General features: G+C 38.2%; 1 protein-coding gene across 1 annotated transcript in view; it reads left to right on the forward strand.

The window, feature by feature from the left end:
* Positions 1 to 13,974, forward strand: part of ARSB (arylsulfatase B) — a 190,579-nt gene extending 176,605 nt beyond the window's left edge. The window contains exons 7-8 of the mRNA XM_081311289.1: positions 10,465 to 10,587; positions 11,734 to 13,974. Coding sequence (XP_081167415.1) covers positions 10,465 to 10,587; positions 11,734 to 11,999 — 389 coding nt within the window. The 3' untranslated portion in view covers positions 12,000 to 13,974. The remainder of the gene's footprint in view (positions 1 to 10,464; positions 10,588 to 11,733) is intronic.
* The last annotated feature ends 3,995 nt before the right edge of the window (positions 13,975 to 17,969 follow it).

Consider the following 17,969-nt stretch of genomic DNA (forward strand, 5'->3'; position numbering starts at 1 on the left):
GCACCAGCATCTCTATTCTACCAACATCAACAATATTCTCCCAGTCATCTAGCTAATCTTAGAATTTTAATTATCTTGCATAACCTTTTTATCATGAAATACCTTCCATTGCACTTTCAAAACTTCTCTTAGATCTCTTTGCTCATCACTTCTTGTCATAGAATTTCAGAACAAGATGGTTTATTACCACATAGTTGTTAACCAACAAATATTTCTTTTTTTTTATTCAACAAATATTTCTTAAATTTAGATCTAGTCCAATTCCATCACAGAAGTTTTGTTTGTTCACATGCTAAGAAAGCAACCCCTCCTCTCTATCATCCCAACTGTCTATTTCATACACTACCCATTTAATAATGAAAACACCAATTTAATAATTCAATATTTCTTATGCATAGAGATACAATATTCTCAACAAAATACTGACATATGGAATCCAGCAATATATCAAAAGGATTATATGTCAGGACCAATCACTTCTTGGCCTTTTGGCTAAGATCAAGTCTAGTATCTGTTCTTATCAGTTTAATATGTCAGGACCAAGTAAGATTTATCCAAGGAATGTAAAATTGGTTTAAGATATGAAAATCCTATATGACAAATTATAATAAATAAATAAAAAATTTAAAAAAATATCTGAAAATCAGTTCATATAATATACCGTATCAATAGAATAAAGGACAAAAACCAAAATAATCTCAATAGTTACAGAAAAGCCTTTAGACAGAATTCAACACCACTTCATGATAAAAGCACTCAAACTAGAAATAGAAGGAATCCTATTCAACTTGATAAATCCCATCTACAAAAAAAAAACTTATGCTGATATCACATTTATCTGTGAAAGACTGAATGCTTCCCTCCTGATATCAGGAATGAGACAAGGATATCCGCTCTTGCCATTTGTATCAGCATTATTATACTGGTATAATGCTGATACAAATAAATAAAACTATTAGGATCTTGTATATTAAAAAACCTAGGGTTCAGGTTTGAGTGCTTGCCTAGAATGTTCAATGCCTTGGATACAATCCCCAGCACTGGAGAAGAAAAAGAAAAACCTAATGAGTCAACTGAAAAGCTTTTAAAACTAACAAACAAGTTTGGCAAGGTTGTACAATATAAGAGCAACATACAATAATCTCTTGTATTTCTTTTTTTTACTGATTTTATTATTATTATTATTTTAAATACACGACAACAGTGGAATGCATTACAATTCTTTTTACATATCTAGAGCACATTTGTATTTCTATAGAACAGTAAAAACAAAGCAAACATGAAGTTATGAAAAGGGTCACATTTGCAATAGCATCAAAAAAGAATAATGGTATTTGTGGATATACAAATGACCGTTAGATTTTACACTCTAAATGGGTGAATTGTATCCTATGTGAACTAGGTCTCAATAAAGCTCTTCGAGAAAATAATCCAATCTTTAAATAAATTAAATCCCTCTTTTGTCCCCCTGTTGATTAGAAGAAAAAGTGGTAATTCCTACAGCCCAGTATTTAGCACTTTCTTGAGTTTGTTTCACCCATCTATCCAACTATTTACCTTTGCCTCCTGCCACAGCTACATTACTTGTCCTTCAAAGGCACTAAATTGTTGGAACTGTGTCTTCCATTCTTCAATCTAAAATTCCCATCTGTGCATCCAATTTTTATAGTCATTTCTTGCTTCATTAAGCTTTTCTGTGTGTTCACCACCCATGTGCCAAGGCACTGGGCTAAGGCTTTGGGTTGCAGAAGTGAATCAGGCTTAGAACACACTGTCAATTTTATTACACTAAAAGTGGTGTGTGTTGGCAGATGGCACACAGGTGCACTTTTTAAAATCTTCTGAAGTCCCATTTCATCAGTCTTTCCTCTGTGCTTCAGCCATTATCAACTTCTTCCTACTGTGATCTTTTAAGATATTTACCATCAGGCCTCGGTCACATTCTGCCTCATGTGTAATACCTTATCCCTTCATATGTAATACTTAGCTTCCTGTTTAATTTGTAAATTGTCTAAAGCTCATGTGTATTCGTTTTCTGTTGCTGTTATAACAAATTACCACAAACTTAATAGCTCAAATTGACACCAGTGTCATCTGATATTTCCATGGGCCACATGTCTGACACAGGCCTCCCGGGGCTGACATCAAGGTGTGGTAGGGCAGCATCCCCTTCTGGGCATCTAGTACAGAATCAGTTGACTTGCCTTTTCTCAGCTTCTAACAATGGTCCATATTACTTAGCTCATGGCCTCCTTCTTCCACTGTCAAAGATAGTAGTGTTCCTTGTCTCTGACCCTTCTCCTGTGGCTAAATCTCAATCTTATCATCACAGAAGCAATACTCCTTGCTTCTGTGGACTCAATATGATTAGGTTGGACTCACCAGATAATCTAGAATGATCTTCACATCTCAGAGTCCTTGCCCTTAATCATGTACCTTTTGTCATGTAAGGTAACATATTCACAGGTTCTAGAAAATTAGGGTGTGGACATCTTGGGGGACCCTTATGCTGTCTGCCTCACCCTATCTTAGACTTCTTTGCATTGCGTAAGAATCTCACACAGTATCAATGGATGGATAAAAAAGTACTAACAACAAAAGTGAAACTGGGGTAGCTATATAAAGAGGTATAAAGAGTGAAAACATTATTAAAAGGGCTTTTTATCCCCAAATAATGAAAATAGCAGTCAACCAGAAGTCACACTTCTAAATTTATAAGAACTTAACAATATAGTCTCAAAATGTGTGAAGCAAAAACAGACAGAACTCACAGAATAAATAAATTCTCAATTGTGGTGACTTTTAACACAACTCTCTCCGTGACTGATAGAACAAACAAAAATGCCCATAAAGCTATAAAAGGTTTGAACACCAAAGTGAACACACTTGACTTAAGTGATTTGTGGGTCACTGCACTCAACAACTTTGTGTGTGTGTGTGTGTGTGTGTGTTTTAAATGAGACTGGAACATCAAAGATTGACCATGTAGTAGACCATTAAGCAAGTGTCAACACACTGTAATGAATTTAAATCAAATACTGCAAATCTAAAATGATTCTAAAATGAAATGTTTATTAAAAAAAAGAATAGATATGTCCTGTGATGGTAGTAAAATCGAATCAGAAATTAGTAATAATAACTGGAAAATTCTCAAATATTCATGTTTTCAAATAACTATTTCAAATAATCAGAGTCAAAAAAGAAATCACAATGGAAGTTAGAAAGTATTTTGAACTGGACTAATGAAAATACATATTTAAAATTGCATGATAAGAAATTAGAAAATAATTGATAGTATTGAATGTATGAATTGAAATTAAAAAATGCTAAAAATCAATTATTCAAGAATTACAGAAAAGAGCAAATCAAGCCCAAAGAAAATAGAAATAATAAAGATACTCTTCAACTCCATCAATTTATCTGCAAATGCCATAATTTTATTCTCTTTTAATGCTGAGTAATATTCCATTGTGTATACTTACCACAATTTCTTTATCCATTCATCTATTGAAGGGCATCTGAGTTGCTTTCACAGTTTAGTAGTTGTGAATTGTGCTGCTATAAACATTGATATGGCTGCATTACTGTAGTGTGCTGTTTTTAAGTCTTTATAGTATAAACTGCAGAGTGGGATAACTGGGTCAAATGTTGATTCTATTCCAAATTTTCTAAGGAATCTCCATACTGCTTTCCAGATTGGCTGCACCAATTTGCAGTCCCACCAGCAACGTATGAGTGTGCCTTTTCCCCCACATCCTCGCCAACACTTACTGTTGCCTGTATAACTGCCATTCTGACTGGAGAGAGATGAAATCTTAGAGTAGTTTTGATTTGCATTTCTCTAATTGCTAGAGATGTTGAACACTTATTTTTTATATAGTTGTTAATCACTTGTATTTCTTCTTCTGAGAAGTGTCTGTTCATCTCCTTAGCCCATTTATTAAATTGGGTTGTTTGTTTGTTTGTTTGTTTGTTTTTGGTGTTAAGTTTTTTGAGTTCTTTATATATCCTGGAGATTAGTGCTCTGACTTGTGTGTAGCAAAAATTTGCTCCCAAAATGTAGGCTCTTTCTTTAAGTTATTGATTGTTTCTTTGCTGAGAAGAAGCTTTTTAGTTTGAATCCATCCCATTTGTTTATTCTTGATTTTATTTCTTGCACTTTAGGAGTCTTATTAAGGAAGTCGGGACCAATCCAACATGATGAAGATTTGGGTCTATGTTTTCTTCTGTTACGCACAAAGTCTCCGGTCAAATTCCTAGGTCCTTGATCCACTTTGAGTTGAGTTTTGTGCAAGGTGAGGGATAGGGGTTTAGTTTCATTTTGCTGCATATGGATTTCCAGTTTCCTAGTACCATTTGTTGAAGAGGCTATCTTTTCTCTGCTGTATGTTTTTGGCACCTTTGTCTAGTAGGAGATAACTGTATTTATGTGGGCTTGTCTCTGTGTCTTCTATTCTGTACCATTGTAAGACCCATGTAATTTTTAAAAAATGTTTTTGATCAAAACAGTACTTGTACACAGTGTGACATCAATCACATCAAACATATATTTTCTTTGTGCTGGGAACATTCAGAATCTCTCTAGGGCTGGGGAGTAGCTCAGTGGTAGAGTGCTTGTCTAGCATGTGTGAGGTCCTGGGTTCAATCCCCTGTACTATGGGGAGAAATATCCTGTTTACTAGCTATTTCAAAATAGCCAGCCAGTTGTCGCCAACCATAGTTATCCTAGTGTGCTATAGAACATTAAAAGTTTTCCCTTCTATCCAACTGCACCCCTACACCCATTTACCATCCTCTCTCTACCCACCCTTCACACCCTTCCCAGGCTCTGGTCACCACTATTCTGTTCTCTACTTCTTTAAGATCAACTTTTTATTTATTACATATAGTGAGAGCAGGCAGAATCAATATAATCTTGATTCAAAAACAAGATAAGGAACATTGCAAAAAAGGAAATCATAGGCCAATTTTTGCCTTGAGCATAGATGCAAAATTTCTTTACAAAATGTGGATAAAGCAACATATAAAAGGAATAAATATCATGGCTAAAAGGGATTTATTCTAGAAATGCAGTGATGGTTTGACATTTAAAACTCAGTCAATATAATTAATTATGTTAAAGTATAAAAGAATATATTCTCATGTAGAAAAGGCATATGCTAAACCTTAACACCCATTTATATAATTTAGGGAAAAAATTACTAAATGGAAATAGAAAAGATCACCTTTAATCTCATAAAATATATCTACAAAAATTTTATATTGAGATCATACTTACTAGTAAAATATTAAAAACTTTCCTCTGAAATCAGAAATGAGTCATAAAGTCCTACTATCACTACTTTCATTCAGAATTGTGCTAGAGATTTTTTTCCAGTATCATAAGGTAAGAAAAAAGAATAAAAGATGGGAAGTTAATCTATAGGAATTATTTTCTTTTTTTTATTGGTTGTTCAAAACATTACAAAGCTCTTGACATATCATATTTCATACTTTAGATTCAAGTGGGTTATGAACTCCCATTTTTACCCCGTATATAGATTGTAGAATCACATCGGTTACACATCCACATTTTTACATAATGCCATATTAGTAACTGTTGTATTCTGCTACCTTTCCTATCCTCTACTATCCCCCCTCCCCTCCCCTCCCATCTTCTCTCTCTATCCCATCTGCTGTAATTTAATTCTCTCCTATAGGAAGTATTTTCATGTGACGTGATAGCATGCATAGAAAATCCAAAGAATCTATAAAATTTGGGATTATAAAATCCAAAAAATCTATGATCTATAATTAAGAAATAAATTTAGCAAAGTCGCTGTAAATAAGATTTTAAAAAGCCAACTTTAAACAGCAAACATTTAGAATAGTAGTATCAAATGATATCAACCTATTATGAATAAACCTAACGAAAGTGTGACTCCAGACAAAAAAATCATAAAACATAATTAAGAGAAAAGTTTTTAAATGCCACGTAAATGTCAGGCTTCACTAGTTTCCTTAATTGTAAAACTCAGTGTTTGAAATACCCACCCCCGCCCCAATTGATCCCTAGAGTCAGTACCATTCTGATCAATATCCCAGCAGGCAGTTTGTGAAACTTGACAAGCTGATCCTAAAATTTACACTGAAAGTATTAAAGGCCCAAAATGATGAAATCAAATCTTGATGAACAACGGACTTGGGGGACATATGCCAACAGCTGGAAAAACTTGCTGTCATTCAACAGTAAATAAGACTGTGGTATTAGCACAAGGACAGACAACAGCCCAGCTGTTCGGGATGGAGACTCCAGAACTGTGCCGTCCGGTGCAGGAACCACTCATCACATGTGACAACTAAAATTAACTAACATTAACTCAAATCAATTGTTGAGTTCCTTGGTCGCAGCAGCCACATTACATATGCTCATGGCCACACGGGGCCAGTGCCTGAAATACAGGCAGCCTGAGTTCAGAACATTTCCATCATCATGGAAAGTTCTACTGGACAGTGGGGCTCTAGAGACATTCCATGTTCATCACTCCATGTCGAAATATTGTTTTTGACAAAGATGCCACTGTAGTTGACTGGGAAAAGAACAGTCTTTGCAATAAATGGTATTTGGTCAGTGGAGAACTGAGGAGAGTAGAATTCTCATATATTGGAATAATATATAGCAATAAAAATGATGAGGTACTGGAAATAGCTGGATCCCAGCAATGTAGATGAACTCACTGACATTATGTGGACCCAAAAGCAGCCAGAAATCAGAGTAACATATTGTATAGTTCCAGTCATGTTAAGTTCAAAAGCAGGCAGAATGCCTCTCCTAGTTAAAATCAGGACAGCAGTTACCTTGGGAAGAGGAGGGAGTACCAAGGCTGCTGGCAGGGCCTTGAAGTCCCAACAAAGCACTGTGCCTTGAGTGGCTGACGTTTACAGGGGACAGTTTCCTGTTCATCAAGCTGCATGCCTGTTATTTGTGTACTTTCTCTATGGGTGTTATAAAAAAAATTGTTTTCTAGCAACCTGTAGGATGACACAGAAAAAAAATAATTTCATTTATTAAACAAAAAATAAAAGATGACATTTACCTCTAAAATTTTTAGATAGACAACAGTTTTTACGTCTGAAAATATGAGATATAGGATGTGGACAAATGGGAAATTGCTAATAGGAGAGCTGACTTGTATACATTGTAAAGTTGGGAACGTGTGTACCTTGTAACTGGACGGTTTTAGTTCTAGACACAGACCCTAGAGAAACTTCAGCACCTGTGCACAAGGAGATATGGACAAGTATTCACTGCAGGATAGCCAATAATAATAAATAATTATAATAGTTAAAACAAACCTGAGAGCTAGGGTTGTGGCTCTTGCCTAGCCATGTGTGAGGCTCTGGGTTCAATTCTCAGCAGCACATTCAGTAAATAAATAAATAAATAAAATAACGATATTGTATCCAACTACAATTAAAAATATTTTTTAAAAAAACCTGAATGCTCATCAATAGGGTAATAGAAAATGTGCTATGTTTATATAGTGAAGTATTGAAGTTAAGAGGAATATATGCATGTGCTTAAGAGAAATATATGTATGTACAGTGAATGAGAAAGTTGCAGAATATGTATGATATAACACATGTGCATTTTTAAACTCTGAAACAGTACTGTATACTATTCCTCAGCACATAGTCTTGCTACTACATTTTACAGTGACTGAGGAGACACTGGAGTCAGGACAGCAGCAGCCTGTGGAGGAGTGAGGGTGAGGGACTGGGATTGAGGAGGGGGTCAAAGGAGTCTCAACTTCATATTTGTTGCCCAGTTTTTTAATTAAAAAAATAAAAAAGCAGGACTAGGGATGTAACTCAGTGGTAGAGCGCTTGCCTAGGGGCCCTCACTTTGATCCCCAGTATCCTTCCCAGATTAAATTAGATTAAATTTTTTTAAATAAAGTAAGTAAATATAGCAAAAATGGTATAACCATTTTTGTGACCATATTTGAAAAGTTAACAGAGGAATGCCAACTATATTATATTATATAATAATATAACCCAGGAGGTATCTGTTCCTCCTGGGTTATATTATTCTTTATCATTTTCTCTTTGTTTCATTTCTCAAGATGAAAAACACAAAATTGAGATAATAGTGTCTTTCATTGTTTAGTCTTAGCCTTATTTATTGTTTGGGTGTTTTATGTTCCTGTTGGTGTTAAGAGAAAAAAAATGTATAAAAATATAAGGATGATTGAGATAGCTGTTTCCCTTTTTTTGTTGTTTATATTCACAAAGCATGCTTGTTTTATTTAACATTCTTGGATATCAAAACGTGGCTTTCATTCAAACGTGTGAGGAATAAGACGTGAGGGCTCCCAGTTGTACCACAGTCTGTGTCCCGAGAACCCACTTCCTGTGATAGACAGCCTCACACACTTCCACCACCAGAAGCATCTGTTTGTGTTGGAGCCAAAATATCCACAAGCAGAGAAGCAAGAAGTCAAAAAACATTTTCCTCTTTGGTGCTACAGATTTATTGCTGTGCAATGACTTAAGAACGAAGCTCTGAAACCACCAGTGGTTTACTGGATCAGTCTCTGTATGTGTCCACGGGGTCAATTTCAAAGGCTGACAAAGAACGGGTCTTCTGCCTCTTCCACTGCTAGCTTTCCTTCCTGCATCAAACTTGAATTAAAACCCTGGGGAGCAACAAAATCCTGCTTTGGGATGAACAGGGGCACTCTCAAAGTCTTTTTTTTTAAATTTGTGATGGGGTCTCACTTGATTGTCCAGGCTCATCTTGAACCCCTGGTCTCAGGCGGTCTTCCTGCCTCAGCCTCCCAGGTGCTAGGACTACAGGTGCTCACACAGTGCACCCAGCTTCTCAAAATATTTTATAAAAGGAAGATAGATGACTAGTTTCACCACCATGTGGAGACTGCACTTTTATAGACACACCACACGCTGTGGCAATTAGTTATTGGGCTGGTAATTCAGCAACCTTCCGAAGTGCTCCCAAGACAATTGCTGTGACCATATTTGAAAAGTTAACAGAGGAATGTCAACTGAAAACAGACTAAATATTATGCAGCTAGGTTCTGAGTTGAGGCTTTTAAATATGCTCACATAGGAATAAAGTGAGGGAACCTCCATCCCTTACCTTCATAGATCCACCAGGGTCTTTAACTAGAGTTGAACTCCCACAGCTCCTTATACCCTTTTCCCCAAGGGCAGGTGAAAGAGGGAGTTAGCCAAAGAAGGAACTGAGTATGCTCAACCTAGACCCTTTTGTGTGTCTAACATCAGAGCTACTGCATCTCCTAGATATATATAAGCTTTCTTCTCTGCTCTGTGTATGCCTAGGGATTCGAGTGGTTGTCCAGCAAGATCAATGGTGCTAGCCAGGCATGATGGTGTACACCTGTAATTGCAGCTGCTTTGGAGGCTGAGGCAAGAGGATTTCAAGTTCAAAGCCAACCTCAGTAAAAGTGTGGCGCTAAGCAACTCAGTGAGAGCTTGTCTCTAAATAAAATACAAAATAGGGCAGGGGATGTGGCTCTATAGTTGAGAGCCCCCGAGTTCAATCCCTGGTACCCACCCCCCCCAAAAAAAAAGAAAGAAAGGAAAGATTAATGGTGGTGACTAGGTCTTTCTAAGTCAAGGGTCAGTTATTAACTGGATCTGAGGCTATGTTCTCTCCAATTGACTTTATCAGTAAAAAAAAAAAAAAGCATTATTTTTAGCCCCATCTGTCTTGCCTCTGCCTCTTAATTGGTTCCAAACTCAAGAGGGAGTAGATATTAGTCATTGCTTCCCCTCAGAAGCATAACAATTAATTACTACAAGACCTCAAAATGATAAATTAATGTATTGCGTGATACCAACCAATAATTTGTATACCAAATTTATTCTTATACCCATAGTTATTCTGTCTGAATAGTTAATTGAGCATTGCTCACTTACTTTTAGATTGCATAAGTGTTGTTTTAAAATAAATATATATGTTATTTTCATGGTGTGCTTAAATTCTCCCACCTTGAGATAGACTGCATTAACATATGCATTTTAGAATTTATTACACTATCTGCATAGATATAAGTATCTACCGAAAATGCATTTAATTTGTACATTTAAGAGGGGAAAAAAAAACACCAAAATTCAAAAAAGCAACTCCCTGTGCTGTAACACAACACTGTTCTGCAATGGCCAGCTGCACATTGGCAGAACGTAGCGATTTTAAGGATGAATTAGTATTCTAATCTCTTTGGGATTTCCTTTATATTTGTGGTGGTTTATGACTGACATTTAATGTAACTATAGCTTTCTGTTTATATTGAATAAAAGATTCATTTCTGTGGTGGTACACACATTTGCACTCCACTGGTGAATAAAAGCTACTGTTCAGCAAGAAGGATATAAAATGCTGATTTATAATGACATGTTCCAATAACAGCAATCTAACTCTTCCAAACTGTTTCTTCTCAGGTCCTGGAAGCAGCACGGCTCCGGCAAAGGATGATTCTTCTCTTCCCAAGTATTCAGCCTTTAACACATCTGTCCATGCTGCCATTAGACTAGGAAATTGGAAACTGCTCACAGGCTTCCCAGGTAGGATGCTTAGTTTAACCCAGGTCCCCTCCTGCAGTGAACAGGACAGGGCTATGTCCTCTGGGTTGTATCATATCGCCAGTCTCCCTGAATCTTGGGATTGTATTCCCTTGGCCATTTCTCTGGGAAGGGAGGACTTTATTGCTCTCATTCTAGCCACTTCCCATCTCCTCCTACTTGGCTCCTCAAAGCTCCTAGGACCCGCCACTCCTCTCACTTTGCTGAGATACCTGAAACATTAACTCATTATTCAGATCTTCTATGGTCCTCCTGATATGTGCCATAAGAAGACAAAGATTTAGTCAAGGTTTTCTTGTCCCACTCTAAAGACTGTTCCTAATTACATGGCTTCCATGTTACCATGGACCAAGTCAGCTTCCCCACCACAACATCAAGGAAAATGTATCGAAGTAACTCCTGCATTTTGCAAAACTTATCTCTGGGGCTGCTAAATCAGGAGCTAATGAGGAGGAATGGTTGAGATTGTTCCCTCCGCCGCCCTGCAATTGAGAATTAACTATAGCAGGAGTGAAAGGAAGAAATTCCATTCAAATGCTTCATGGAAAATATGGATTTCAGGTATGTGTGGCTTTACATCTAGCTAGCAGAGAATCTCTGAGAGCTAGCCCTCAACCAATGGTGTAGCTGGGGAAGGAGGCAGTTTCAGTTTCCCTGATTGTATTCTCCAACCTATTTTACAGGGACATTTCGTAAATGGTAGTAAGATGGCTAAGGCTGTGATGCAGTTAAACAGTGCTTATAATGAGGAGGGGGGGCGGTGTTCTTGGTATTTGCAGCTAGACAGATCATTTGGAACTGTCCTGTGGAGTGTAGGACATTTTAGCATCACTGGCCCATGTCCAGTAGACACCAAGAGCGCTGTCACCCCCCAATCATGTGACAACTAAAAATTTCCCCTCACAAATGTGCACACATTTCTAGATGTCTTTGGTCAAAAAGCAGCAAGACATGTCTCACTAAAGCACCAGAATCAGATTCTGAAACGAATCTAGAGATAGCACCAAGCGCCACATCTTTTTCAGATATCCACACCCACAAGCCAGTACGGCCTTGTCCCCCGAGTTTCCCCAAGATTAGCAGTTGCCTACAGTGCTTCCCCAGTAAATGATTTTGTTTCTTTGCCAGGCTGTGGTGCGTGGATCCCCCCACCATCTCAACACAACGTTTCTGAAATACCCTCATCGGACCCACCAAGCAAGACCCTCTGGCTCTTTGATATTGATCGGGACCCGGAAGAAAGACATGACCTGTCCAAAGAACATCCCCACGTGGTCAAGAAGCTCCTTTCCCGCCTTCATTTCTACCAGAAGCACTCGGTGCCTGTACATTTCCCAGCGGAAGACCCCCGCTGCGATCCCAAGGGCACTGGCGCCTGGGGCCCCTGGATGTAGGATGTCGGGAGGTTGGAATGCATTTCTGTTGCAAACTAGACCTCAGTTCTTGAATCATGCAGCCTCTTGTCCCACTTGTCCTCCCACTCCAGGTTCACCTGGCCCTTCTAGTGCTCTAAACCACACCACGGAGTCCAGTATCAACCCTAGTGCATTTAAGAAGCTGATAAAATCTGGAATGCTCCTGCCATGGGCTGGAGCTGGTGTCAGCAAGCAGGGGTGGCTGGGTTCATCCACTCTTGCTAAGCTCCGGGACAGCTGGGGACTTGACATGGGAAGTTCTCATTGAGTCCTAGAAGCTGGAGCAGCTGGCTCTTGTTGCCTAGCAAGTCAGACAGTAGATTTCCCTCTGCCAATAACCGGTTTTATTGGAGTGACTCACATTTCTTATAACAAACGAAGGGAGCAGACAAATTGTTAATGGTTCTTTTGGCCGGGAGTTCTGTCTGTCTGTGAGAGATCTTGCTCAGGCCTTCCATGAGAATGGCCCTCCTCGGCTCCCCCCTCAATTACTCATCTCATCACCAGCACAAGGCCCACTTCACTAAGGTCAACACAGCAAAATACCAACACCTTGGTTTTGGTTTTTACAATAAAGAAAAAATTCTTAATACTATTTTTTCCCCCAGCCATTGCTCATTCTGTCTAGACTTCCTGTCACCTCCAGCTCTGACTCTTTACCTGCCATTCCTTTTGACTTCAGTGTCCTGTGGAAGGCCACTTTACCACTCCACTCTGAGCACTCCTGAGTTTTGGAACAATGCTGAGCCTTGCCTTCCTTTTGCCTATAATACTAAAGCCCTGCTCAGAGAAGGTGGCCAGGTTGCTCTGTGATCATGCCCAAGGGGGACCCAGGAGAGGGCCAGGTGGGAGATGCTTGGGTCCATGGCATCTGTCTGCTAAGGTTTCTCCTGAGTTGCATGGAGGTCATCATCAATCTTGTGGCTTTAACTCCTGACATATAACAAGTTGCACTGCTATTCCTGAGGAGAGACTTGTAATACTATCTTACTCTATAATATATCAAAGTAAGACTATTGGAAGGATATGGTGCTAGAACTAATGACATTTATTATCTTTACCCAACACCTGGGTTGGCAAACACCTGGCCAAAATGTCCCCAATCACCCCAAATCCTGTGGCAGATAGTAATAACTAACTGAGCCTGAATGTGACTCCTGCATCCTTCCAGTCCCAGGGCTGCAGGTAGCCATTAGTATTCTAAGATTGGAGGTCACCACTATTTGACACTTGTTTGTTCTCCCTATTGTACCCTCAAAAGCTGTACCCAGCTCTAGTTCCTCATTTGCTGTGTATACTGAGGATGTTCTATAGTCAAAGAATTTAAAGAATTTTAAGGAGTACTTTTAAAAATCTATCATTTGAGATTTTGTTTTATTCAGGATAAAACAGAGTCTTATTAGATTTTCTGATTCTATACAAGAAGATTAAAAGGCTCATGTTGTTACTAGTATATTAATGTTACTTCTTTCCAAATTTGCTTGCCTTTAAAGAAGATTTTGTTCATTTGTGAGCTTGTTTTTCTTTGTTACTACACGAGTCTTCCAGATTTGAGGGACAAAATAAAAATAATCATTTTAAAAATATGACAGCCGTGGATATGGGGCTCCTCTTGGGATGATGAAAAAGTTCTGCATTGGGTTAGCAATGACGGCTGCACAACATCATGAACCCCCTCAATGCCACTGAATTGTACACTTCAACATGGTGAAAATGGCAAATTTGATATTATGAAGACCTTATCACGATTTTTTAAACTTGCCCATTTTATAGTTCATGAATTATACCTCAATAAATCTGTTACATAAACAAATACATGAAAATTATCACAGTGAAAAAAAAAATATGTCAGACTTTGCCCTAAGACTATACACTATAAAGTAAGGTGTTGGAGGGAGGTCAAAGAAGAGGTGGAGCAAAAACAAAGCACTAACGGAGAGTTTCACCCTGACCATTGCCCTTATGATCACCAAGGACAGATATATGCAAACAGCTGTGTAACAACCCAAATTTAGCAGCTTAAAATAAAACACTTTTATTATTTCATACATAAGATGAGGGTCAGAAGTTTGGGAGTAGATAAGCAGGGTGGTTGTGACTCCTGGTCTTTTTGACTCAGTAGTCAAGCAGTTGAGCAGGGCTGTGGTCATCTGAACGCTTGGGTGGAGTTGAAGGCTTTACTTCTGAGATGACTCACCAAGGTCTTGGCTTCAGGCCTCAGTCCCTTGATACATGGGCATCACCATAGGCTGCTTAAAGGTCCTCAGATGGGCAGATTATTTCTAGCAGAGCAGGGAATGTGGAGATGTGGAGAGAGAGAGCAAGCAGGGGACTAGAATGCGTTTTATGACCTGGTCTCCACAGTCGTATATAGATAGCCCTTGCTGTTGGGATGTGGTAGGACCCTTAGTAGGTAGAGCCTGGTGCAAGAAAGTTAGATTATAGGAGGCATGCCTGGAGAAGAATTCTGGAACTCTGGTCCCATGACTTCCTCTCTTTTGCTTCCTGGTCACTGTGAGGAGGGGCATCTGACATACTTCATGATGTGCGGCCTTGACACAAGACCCAAAACAGTGGGCCAGCAACCATGGACTGAAAACTCTAAAACAGTGAGACAAAATAAATGTTTCCTCTTTATAAGTTGATTTGTCTCATGTATTTGTTTCAGTGACAGAAAACATGATTAACATATAATTTAAAAAATACTAATTTTTTTGAGTGTTTGCTATATACCAGTCAGTGTACTGAGTTGAGAGGATTAAAAATAACCAGAGGTGATGTTTGTAAAGATCAGTCCTTTTTTTTTCCCCAGTATTGGAGATTGGACTCAGGACCTTGCTGATGTTGTACAAGTGCTTTACTACTGAGCTAAATCTCCGTCCCCTATTCAATCTTAATTATAGGAGGATTACTTTGTTTTCATCTCTTCCATTTTTTCAGTATCCAGTCTTTATCCAAACATAAAATTATTTAAATTAAGAAAATAAAAAAGGAAGAATTATTTTAGGTCTTTTGACAAGGTACATTGGAAAACTAACAAGTGTCCATCAACAGGAAAATGGGATGTATAAATAGTGGAACACTTTTCAGTTGTAAAAAGGAACTGAGCTCAGGAGGCTGAGGCAGGAGGATCCGAAGTTTGAGGCCAGACTACAATTTACTGAGACTCTGTCTCAAAATAAATAAATAAATAAATAGAAAGGGTTGGGGGATGCTGGTCAGTGGTAGCACACCTCTGGGTTCAATCACCAGTGCTACAAAAACAAAAATAAGAAAGAATGGAATTCTAATACACTTTACAATATAAATTAATTTTGAAAACATCGTGCTGCATCAAAGAAGCCAGACAAATGGCCAGTATTGTATGACTGCACTGTTATGAAATAGGCAAATTCGTAGACACAAACTAGATTAGAGGTTACCAGGGTCTAGGGAAGGGGAGAATAGGGAGTTTCCTTCCGTTCTTCCTGGGGTGATAGAAAATTTTGGAAATAAGGGTGACGTTTGTACAACATGGTGAATATGGTCAATGCCACTAAATTGGTTGCAGTGGCAAATTCTATGTTATCTTTGCATATCTTATCTCAATGTAAAAGCAAACACATGGTGGGGGGAGTGCATCAAGAAATTCTGAATTGGGAGAGAAGAGAGCAGCAGAAGAAAAAGTAGCTGGGCTGAAGGGCTGCAGCCGATGTTATGGAAAGTAGCTGCACTTTAATTTCTGATATAGATTGGACTTCCAGGTAAGACAAAAACTAATCAATGGTGATGGAAGTCAGCATATTTGTTTCCTTTGTGGGAGGGGAGATTGGCAGAGGAGGGGCCAATAACCTTTTGAGGTTCAGAACATCTTACCCTGGTTGGGTGTATGCTTATGTCGAAATTTGTTGAGACATATTCTTGTTACTTACTCTACAGTTTATATCACATATGAAATTTAAAAGTACTTTTAAACAAAAACAAAAAGTAAAAACACCTGCCCTTCAAGCAAAATGAATGCTACAATATTTATCTTTTTGTTTTGACAACCAAAATGGGCTTATAAACACAACTGTTTGTAAATAAACATTTTCAGTGCTTCAGGGAAATTCATTATTTGAAGAAACTTTTTTGAGAATCCATTGGTAAACACAAGTTTAGGTCTTGTATTTGCAAAGCCTAAATGCATGGATTTAGATTTCCTAAGTTGGGGCTGGGGATGTGGCTCAAGCGGTAGCTCGCTCGCCTGGCTTGCGTGCGGCCCAGGTTCGATCCTCAGCACCACATACCAACAAAGATGTTGTGTCCGCCGAGAACTAAAAAATAAATATTAAAAATTCTCTCTCTCTCTCTCTCTCCTCTCTCACTCTCTTTAAAAAAAAATAAAAAATAAAAAAAAATAGATTTCCTAAGTTGAGCCTTCATTGTTCAGGTTTCACTGACAGGTTCACATGCATATATGAGGGGCTGGCAGAGGAGGATCAGAGACCAGGCAAGCCATACCAACATGTCTGGAGGTGGAGCCTCGCTGCCCAAGTTGTTTTCAAAAGTGATTCACATTGCAGAATGTATTAGAATGCCATGCCCTCTTATGGCTAAAAAAAAATGCTAGTATAAAATAGTATAATGATAGTATAAAAAATATTTTATATAAATAAACATAATGTATAAATATTGTGATATTTTATAGTATATATTATATAATATATTTTACATATTGCATATCATATGTAATATATATTATATAATATGTATTTATATATAAAATAGCATATTCTAGTATAAAAAATATTCCAGTATGCCATGTTTTGTATATCTATTTATCTGTTGATGTGCACTTGAGTTATTTCTCTGATGTGCCTTATAAAAAGATATTACAATCTAATTCTTTGTTGTAATGCTCTTTCCAGCCTGATGTAAGAATATTTTGGCCAATATATCGACCAAGTATATTAAAATTGTTCTTATCCTCTGCAGTGATCACTTGAACTTTAAAATTTTTTTTTTTTTTTTTTTTGTCCAAGTAGAGAATAGCCATGGTTTGTAGATTGGTTCATTTTTAGGATGTTGAAAAGCCAGTCTGTTCACCCTGACCATCACCCTTATGATCACTAAGGACGGTAGGTGCAAACAGTCTAGAAGCAGTCACCACCTGCCTTTCACCTTTGCCCTGTTGCCATGGGAGACACTCACCTGAATGGCACCTCCCTGGGGCCCATTTAGAAAACTAGAGACATTTCATTCTCAAAGTAATTCACAAGAGGAACCAATCATGGGTTTCCAGATAGTTCATTACCTTTATTACTTTTCTAACAAAGGCGTTGATACAATATCACTGTAACAATTTTTTTAAAAACAGAAAATATACAACAAAAAATTAATCCATAAACTACTACCTACAGACAGCTCCATTGACCTTTGACACCTCTCTGTAAGAAAGCCATCAAGTGGCGCCTTCCTAAGTTTGTCTTTGTGCCCAGATGAGTTCTCACTAGAGATTTAAGATGGTAGATAAATAAAGTGTCACCTCTTCAGGAAATACTCATTTTAATCTTATTAATGAAGTACAGAGGCTCCCAATATATTTACTCCCCAGGGCTGGGGGTTAACACACACACTCCACCACCTGCTTGCTTTCCTCCATGAGCCTCCAGAGGGGGTCTGGCCACAGAGGGGCCAGTGTGATCAGTCAAGCCAGCCAGCCAGGGGTCTGGCCTCTAGTTCAGATCAGAGTCTAACAGAGTCCAGCAGAGGAGGTAAACACACACCTTCCTTCCTCAGGTAAACAGGTAAGTAATTTACTGAGTTTTTGTTTAATTCAATGAATCAAAACTTAGATTTGCTGTTTGTAGGTAATATGCATTGGAGGTTAAGATGAGATTCAGATGCCAGACATGGTACCTCCCCCCAACAGAGGAAGAGGGTGCATCAGAGGAGACCCTGCTCCCAGGATGCTCACCAACCATGGAG

This window comes from Spermophilus citellus (genome assembly GCF_964194105.1).
Source record: "Spermophilus citellus genome assembly, chromosome: 1".
Lineage (NCBI taxonomy): Eukaryota > Metazoa > Chordata > Mammalia > Rodentia > Sciuridae > Spermophilus > Spermophilus citellus.